This window comes from Oxyura jamaicensis, chromosome 13 (genome assembly GCF_011077185.1).
Source record: "Oxyura jamaicensis isolate SHBP4307 breed ruddy duck chromosome 13, BPBGC_Ojam_1.0, whole genome shotgun sequence".
Lineage (NCBI taxonomy): Eukaryota > Metazoa > Chordata > Aves > Anseriformes > Anatidae > Oxyura > Oxyura jamaicensis.
The window spans coordinates 9875098-9883868 of NC_048905.1; the positions used below are offsets into that span (position 1 = coordinate 9875098).

Below are 8771 nucleotides of genomic sequence, written 5' to 3' on the forward strand. Positions count from 1 at the left end.
CAAACCGGGCTAGACGAGCCGAAATGTGCTCCTTACTTCACGGTGCACTGAGAAGCTTGTCCCTTGGTCCCCCTCCTCCCTCCAAGCCTCCCAAAGGACGACAGCTCCCCAAACCCATGGGGACAGCGTCTAGGCCCTAGTCAGGCAGCCTGGGAGAGGAGCGGCACCCAAGGGACGTGAGCCCCTGCTCGGTGTCACCGTGACCTGCCCTCCTGCGAGCTCTGCTTCCCCAGGCGCCCTTCCAGCGGGCATTGACTTTGGGAGCGCGGTATAATTATCTGTAGCATTTTCAGCAGCCCCACAATGGCTTTCCACGGACGGTGCATTGTTCTTGACACACATGCATTGTTCCTGTATGTCCATCAATTCTCATTTACTTGTCATGGTGCAGGAAGCATGGAGAAGGGAAGGGAAAGGGGGGGGGGGGGGGGGGGCGGGAGGGGAGAAGAGGGACAAACTCAACCCCACAGCATCAGGAGAGCTTGCAAGGCCAGGGCTGGGAACCGCATCTCTTTGCGAGTATCTCTCAGCAAAGAGAAGCATTCTGGTGAAGGAGAATGGGAACAGCAGAAAGAGCTAGTGATGCATAAATCTGTGGGACAAACTATTATTTTCACCCATGGGGGGAGGAGGGGGAATCAGGGTTCTGTTGCTCAAAATGTAATCTGTCTCTTTCGGCTTAGCTGGGCTAGTGAGAAGCACCACATCTCTTTGCAGATCTTGCCTGGCTTTAATCCTTAACCCATCGAAGTCGGCAGTAATACTGCTAGCAATAAATAACGACTGTGCAAACCCTACTATTAGCCCCACTGATCAGTGGGGTTTTGTAACACGGCTCCTCGTACACTTCCTCCCACTCTTCTTCCCACGCCACGAGCACTTGCCCTGGTCCCAATTTGTCGTGCGTGGCACCTGGCGAGGGACTGTCGAGGCTGGAACGGCTGCCAGGGGGGTGGATGAAGCGGGCTGCGAGGGGTGGGGAGGACTCCTGGGACCAGCACAGCTCACTCATTTCAGCCACTTCTTCAAAACACTCTCTGGCCTGTACTGGCTGGAGGAGCACGGGCCGAAGAAAAATCCCAACAGAACCAAGACTTCCAAAAGTCTTCCGAACTGTCCTCTAGAAAATGTCACAAACACCCCGGCTGCGGAGCGAGTGGGACACCGTGCTTTGTGTTAGGGGGATCGCGAACATCCAGGACTGCTGCATAGGCTAGCAGGAAGGTCGGAGTCCCAAGAAAGAACCACATTAGCTGGTGAAAACCTGCACGCTTTGTGGAAGGGACATAACCGAAAAGGCTCAGGGAGCACAGACCTGCAGCTGTCCAGAACCAAGCCCGCAGCCTTGTCTCAGCCTCCCCTAGAGTCAGGGCACGGAGCTTGGAGCTGAGCGCACAGCCCCAGACCGAACAGATGCTCTGCCCCCTTTCCAGCGTGTTTTGGGTTATACAGCCTCGGCTGTAACCATACCAAAACGGATTCCAAACTCTGCTTTTTCTGGACGTTAAAAAAAAACAGTGAAAGTTACGGGCACAGCATGAAATAACGCCTGGTGTAAGATTAAAATCATTACGAAAAGAACTCTATGCATTTGCTTTTATCCACGCCGTAATTAGAAACGCTTTTAAAAGGATACTCTTTATTCATACCACTGGTAGGAAGCCCAAAAGTGAGAGAATCGCTTTCATAGCACTAGTCTGATATGCCTCTTAATTAAGAACTGCGTGGCCCTAATTTATTAAAGCTCATCTATTCATCACGTGTGTAATTGACTCTGGAAAAATAATAATTAGAGATCTAACCTCCGCAGCGTGTTTTCCCTCAGCTCGGCTCCTGCAGCCGAGGAAACGCAAACAACCCCCTCTTTTTGGGGGGTAAAAAATGCGAGGAACAAACTGCCGCGGTTCTTCGCTGAGTGAGGGTCTAGAAACTTTAGCATACACACAGACACAGTGACCTTGGGAAAAAATAAATCACGTTTTTAGGGGATGCGGCCGGGGTCGGGTAGACCCGGGGCGGGGGGCGGCGGGGCTGGGGCGCGGCCGTGCCCTGGGGGCACCGGGGGCGCGGCCGGGGGGGGGGACCGGGGAGGGGCCGGGAGGGGCCGGGCCGGCGGCGAGAGGAGGCAGAGCCGCGATCTTCTAAAGTTTTCCTCTTCGCCTAATCATCAGCCCTTAATTACCCCGGCGGCTCTTTTCTTGCTTTGCTCTGATTATAGCCCTTGGATGGCTCCTTAATGGCACGGCTCCGCTGGCTGCCCGTGTCATTAAGCACTAATTCATTTCGGAGGGGACTTGGGGGGGGAAAGGGGGGGGGGAGGGGGGGGGGGACCACCCCAAGCAAAAAAAGCCCCGAAAAAAAAAAAAAAAAAAAAAAAAAAAAAAAGTTTTCTCCCCACCCTCCCTCCCTCCCCCGAGCCAATGGCATGAGTCACCCCGCGACGTCAGAGCCCAGCTCAGCCTCTGATTGGCCCGCGGGGCGTTTACTCCACTTCCCAAAGGAGGAAAGAGCCGGGGAGCCCCCAGAGGGGGGAAAAAGGGGGGCGGCTCCGCAGCGCCTCACTCGCGCAGTCCCCGCGCAGGGCCGGGCAGAGGCGCAGCGCAGCTCCCCGGGCGGCCCCGCTCCAGCCTCCCTGCTCACCCGCGATGGCTTCTCCTTCCAAGGCGAAGGAGGTTTTCTCCTCCGACGAGGAGGGCCCGGCGGCCGGCTCCGAGGAGCACCACAAAGTCAAGGTGTCCAGCTTGCCGTTCAGCGTGGAAGCCCTCATGTCCGACAAGAAACCCCCCAAAGAGCTGCCGCTTGCCGCGGCGGGGGGCAGCGCCGACGGGGCGGCCGTGGGCACCTCCAGGAACCTGCTGCTGCCGGGCCACGGCTCCCGGGACGCGCACAGCCCCCCCGGGGCTCTTACAAAAACCTTCGACACCGCCTCGGTTAAATCGGAGAACTCGGAGGACGGCACGTCCTGGATCCAAGAGGCCGGCAGATACTCGCCTCCGCCAAGTGAGTGGCCGGGGAAGAGGCGGAGGGCAGCGCAGGGCTGCGCGGTGCCCCCGCGGATGGGGAGCGAGGGGAGGCGGGTACCGGGAACTGGGCTCCGACCCGCGGCCCCGAGCTGTGCGGCTCCCCGGGCACAGAGCTGCGCGGCAGCACGTTGGCCGTATCCATCTAGACGCTATGTTTCTGTATATGTTGCTTTCTGCCTGTGTTTACATTTTATATACATGTTACTTGGGTGTTTATATACACACCAAAGTTATATATTTACGCATCTATATGTGATTGTATTTATATAAATATATAATACTCTTTTAAAACCGTACAAAGATTAGGAGCTCCCTTTCCCTACATTCGGCTCCCCGGCTGCCAGTTTGTACTTCTCTAACATCCCCTTGCAGTGAGAACTGGAATTTCTCCGTCTGCTTCTCACTTGTACGAAATGGGCAAATCAATCTCCTCCTCGCTCTTAAATCCCAGGAATTCTTCCTTCGCATCATGCGCGCTTTCCGTGCGCTGTCTCCCACCGCGGTGTGTCCTGGCCCGGTGGGTCTGTCAGCCTCTCTCATCCTTGCTGCAAGCAGCCTGTCAAAGTTTTCCGAGCTGGCCCTGACCTCTTTACCCCCCCGCCATCTCTCCCAACCCCCTCCCACCGTCGTGGAGACACAGATCTGGAGGTGACAGGTCACTTTTTAAACCCCTTTGGGGTTCAACCCGCGCTGCTGTGTCTGTACTGAGTTGCATTTTGCTTTCGGCGAAATCTCCCCCTTCCCGTTTTTGTTTTAAAATTTCAATTGTATTAAAAAATAAAAATAAAGAAATTAAGAGCCCAAAAACTACCTCCAAGAAAAGGTGAAAAGCGTAGCCCGGCAGTGCTTAACTCTGCCTTCCCATCGCCAAGAGCCTTGGTGGAGAGGTACCTGTATTAGCAGATCGATCTCTACTAATCTATGCATCCCTGGCTTGCCTGATGAAAACTAAATTCTATGCTTTATACAAGTTAATGGCTTTGTAGATGTGAACTATTTATCGGGACGGTCTTGCAGAATTTGCTACTGTAACTAATATTACAAGAAGGAAGTTTAGTGCTATTACAACTCCTCTCTTTTTGAGACAATTATTTCGTTTTGGGTTTCAGTCCCTCCTTTTCCTTTGCAATTACCCCGAATTAACTTGATTTCTAACGTGCTGGGAGAGAGCCCGTGAGAGGGGTCGGGAGGAAAACAGGCCGCCCGTGTCAATGTGGAGTAGCTCTGCTTTGTGACTTTCATGCACCCTCGTGTACATGAAGCTTGTGCTCCTACCCAGACCCCCTCCTTTACAAGACGAGGCCTAATCTTCTCTGGATACTTTTTTTTTTTTCTTTGAAATTCTATTATTTCTCTGTTAAAATCGGTAGCTGTCGACATCTGGAAAATAGCCTTGTAAAGGACTTCTGTATCTAGGGAGTTCAGGTTTCGTGATTTCAGAGGGTTTTGGAGCAAAAAATGATCAGGTAGGAGCCTTAGTTCGGGAAGGTCCTTCGGCCTCGATCATCTTCCCCATTTCCCTCCTCCCCGGCTCTCAGCCCCATCGGAGCCGCGGTGACAGTGTGGGGCAATGAGCGGTGCTCCCGCAGGACGCCTCATCTGTCCGTGGAGGGCTTAGATCAAGGAGCTTGTCCTAACATCAATGATTATTAATACTACAGGTGGGATGAACTAGGGAAGTGATGAGTTTTGTCTGCCGTTGGCCAGAAAACAGACAATAAACGGGCCCCCCGCCGGGGCGAATCAAAACAAAAAACAGCAGCACAAATCACTGCAGCGACTGCTTTAGGACTGGCACGGGGTAAACAGAACTACAGGCTCTGCCGAGGCGACGATCCCTGCTTCTTATCAGAGGCTGGCTGTCATTTAGGGGATGGTGGAGGAAAAAGCTTGTGGACATTCGGGTTTATTCCGAGGGCACTATTTGTCTGGGATTTAGTTTAAAAGCACGCTTTTGAAGTTTCCCCCGTGCATAGCAAAAGTCGGGATGAGTCGGGCTAACCTGAAACCCGGGGAAGGCACCGGGATGGGGAGCGATCCCGGAGCGACGGTCGCCCTTCTAAACCCCAACTCTTCTAGAAGCAGCTGGCTTATAGTAGGGTCTTTGGAAATCCAGAAAATAAATCGGTTTCGTTTTAAAAAGGGAGAGTGGAATAGCGGGGTAACCGGTAGTGAATTTAGTGTAGCTTGCGTCAAGTTTTAGGAGTGCACCAAACGTCACGGTTAGCAGCTTAGTTATTAAAATGCTCTCATGTGATCGTTACACAGCATTTGACAAGTTGTTTTCTGAGAGGGATCTTTTTTTTTTTTTTTTGAGTTCATTATCTAGAAGAAGAGTAAGAAGCGAAATTTTGCTTTTTCTTATGGAGCTGTTGTCTACCTCCCCTTCCTGAATTTTTGAACGCCTTCTTCGTGAGACTTTTTTAATTGCAAGATACCTATTTAAACAGTTTTGCTGTCCAGTTTATTTAAAAATAAATATGGGAAGGTTAAAACGGTTCAGAGAATGCTGAGAAGTGTGTGAACCAGACACGTACAAAATTTAGCAGCTACTTATGAGAGACTGGGTGACATTTTCTGTATCAGGCTTGGGAGCCGGGGTGACTTGTATGTCCCAGGAGTGATCCCAAACATAGACAAATTGCAAAGCTTTTCAAGACAGCAAAATGCTTTTAAATTATTCTTTTAACTTATTTTAGAAATGTAAAATGAATTTAAAGACAACTCAGCTACGTGCCATCTCGGGAGCAAGTGCCTAACCTGGTTAGGGTTATAAGGAAAGCACAAAAAGTAGCAGATTTCCTAACTTGTATTGGGTAGAGATGCTGCAGCTATGTGGCATAAATATGGCAGATGTCATAAGAACTAAGTATTGAATGAAAAGTATGATGCTTTCTGCTTTTTTGATGCTTTCTGAAAAAAAATAAAAATATATATTGCTTGAGGAAAAACAAACAAAACTTATTAAGTGGAGGGAAAAGCTGCTCCTGATTTCAATGGCAGAAGAAATAGCAAGAATAATGTCCAATTATCCCAAGCATAAAAATTATCAGATCCTGTTCTTCAACTGCTGGGATAAACTCTCACGGGGTTGACTTGTTGCTCTTGGTGGAGGAATCCTGGAATGGGCTTGTCTCTGCAGCACGGTGCTTTTGTGAATCTCCTGCTTCTGCCGTGTTTGTCCTGTGCTGTGTTGGGGTTACTCCTCCATTTCTACAGATGCCAAGACAGCTATTTTGTGTGCTTTAGATCCCCATGATGTGACTGCTAAAGTGATATACTGGGTATCTCAGAATCCTTTGTGCCCTATTTGCCTACAAACTATTCCCTTAAAATCACAGAGCCAAACTTTCACTTCTCGGGACATCTGCTGAAATCCTGTAAACTTAAGTTTGTCTAGTAAGAGATTTGCAGTGCCATTTGTAAAAACAGCCTGTTCTGAGGGTATCACCTGATGGGACACCCTCCCTGTATATATCCCCCTGGGGTCTCTCAAGTGCAGCATGTCTCTCCAAAGCACCCAGGTCTCCCTGCCTTTGTGGTAACCGGCCTTTTCCTTCCTTGCAGGACACCTGAGCCCCACTGCCTGCACCCTGAGGAAGCACAAGACGAATAGGAAGCCCCGAACCCCGTTCACCACTTCCCAGCTGCTGGCTCTGGAGCGCAAGTTCCGCCAGAAGCAGTATCTGTCCATCGCTGAGAGAGCCGAGTTCTCCAGCTCCCTCAACCTCACAGAGACCCAGGTCAAAATCTGGTTCCAGAATCGGAGAGCCAAGGCCAAGAGACTGCAGGAGGCTGAGCTAGAGAAGCTCAAAATGGCAGCGAAGCCCATGTTGCCGTCAGGGTTCAGCCTCCCTTTCCCCATCAACTCTCCCATCCAGGCCGCCTCACTGTACGGAACATCGTACCCTTTTCACAGACCTGTGCTTCCTATCCCGCCCGTTGGACTCTATGCTACTCCTGTTGGATATAGCATGTACCACTTATCCTAAGAAGATCAGAAAGGCAAAGCGACAGCAAGACAGACTTCCTGGTGGATCTTGTCCAACCCTGAGAAGGCAGTACCCCAACCAGTACTGGCCATTCTTACTGCAGGCTTCTAAATGCCATCCCAAGTGTACAGGAGTTCGCGTTAGCAAAGCAAGGCATCCTGTATGCTACAGGTTGGGTGTCTTCTGAGAGTGCTCTGAGCGCTCAGAGTCTGATCCTCAGAGAAAAAAAAAAGTAAAAACAAACTAAAAAAAAGTAAAAACATTTGAGCAAATGTAGGGTTTTTATACAGTGCATGTAAAAATAGAATAAAAAGGAATGGGTGGAAAAAAAAATATTTTATGGAGGCAGAGATTTCCCAACACCTTACAAGATGGGGCCCAACGTGTTTAAAGTAAAAGGGGTACATGCCCTAAACCCACACTCTCAAGTGTCATCATTTACTATGGGGGCAGGGGGAGGGAAATAAAAAGTTATAATTAAGGTGTTCGGGAGGGTTTTGTTTTCGTTGTTGTTCTTTGTTTTTTAAAGAAAGCAGAGCCCTTAGATACAGACACTGTGTAAATAGAAATTAGACCCAGTAGAGTCTGAGTGAAGTTCAGAGCCAGCAAGTTCCTGCATTTCTAGGGGTAGGCAAAGTTTTTTTGCATCCCAAATATCGACAGACCTTTGCAACAAGATGAGAGGCCCTTAAATGCAGAAAGTAAAGCAACAGCTTTTTCCACCATTGGCTCTTGTAATGCCTTTATCTGTATAAATTTATTGTTTGTAAAGCACTGCGAGGGGAGGTAGAGTGCAAGGGAAGGTAATTAGGCATTCTGCCTTTATCTCTTCCTATTGGTGTGCTTAGAAATCTTTGTCTACAGCTAGGCTCGGAAATGGTTTTTGAAAACCATTCAAAAGGGAGGGAAGGAAGTTTCTGGGGAAAGACGACGTGGGTTTTTTCTTCAGTGATGGTGAGCAAGCGTTGTCGAACTCTGTGGAGAAGTTTGGTATTTTTTATTAGTATTTGCAGCAGTCTATATTAAATAGAATCCCCCATGTCTTCCTCTCCTCCCCTTGCAAGGATGCTAATGTAAGTGGTTCATGCTTCAAGCCCTTTTAAAGAGAGATCCAGGTATCAAAATCCAACAGCGTTACTTGTAGGATGGTAGGGAGCCAAGAGACTGCATAACCTCTGTCCCCGTGGGAGCTCCCCAAGTGCTGGCAGTGTCTTCCCCGGGCTTCTCGAGATAACTATTGTATTATGTGTATTACTCTTGCTAAACTTTGTGAGAAAATTACTCCAAAGGCTGTGGAGCACTGAAGGCAGAGATTGTCCTGGATTTATTTTCTTAGCATGTTGAGAAGAAACCAAAAAGAAAAGGGCACTAAAATGAGGGGAGAAAAAAAAAAAAAAAAAAAAAAAAAAGCCACAAGGTTTTGCTGGTTTTGGTTTATTTTGACCCAGGCATTGTCACCGCCCGGGACTCGCTATAGATGAACTTCCCATCTCCCTTCCCTTCACCCCCAATTTTCCATTATAGGAAAGTCCCTTTGAAAGGGATGCCTTGTACAATTTTATATATTTTATTGAAGATTTATTATTTCTTATCTCTTATTTCGAATTAAATTAAAAAAAAAAAAAAGAAAAAAAAAAACATGTTTAATCACGTGTGGGTCTGTGAGTGTTTGGAGTTCTTTAAAAGGTAACTTCTCTCCGTGTGTGTTTTGCACTGCTGGGTCAAGTTCAAAGGAATGTTTTGGTTGCCTTTATGA

The 8771-nt window shown here is 49.0% G+C and overlaps 1 protein-coding gene across 1 annotated transcript; it reads left to right on the forward strand.

Moving 5' to 3' along the window:
• Positions 1 to 2505: 2505 nt before the first annotated feature.
• On the forward strand, positions 2506 to 8392 carry MSX2 (msh homeobox 2). Its single transcript, XM_035338939.1, has 2 exons — positions 2506 to 3000; positions 6591 to 8392. The coding sequence occupies exons 1-2, from the start codon at positions 2646 to 2648 to the stop codon at positions 7013 to 7015; spliced, it is 780 nt and encodes a 259-aa protein (XP_035194830.1). The 5' UTR covers positions 2506 to 2645; the 3' UTR covers positions 7016 to 8392.
• The last annotated feature ends 379 nt before the right edge of the window (positions 8393 to 8771 follow it).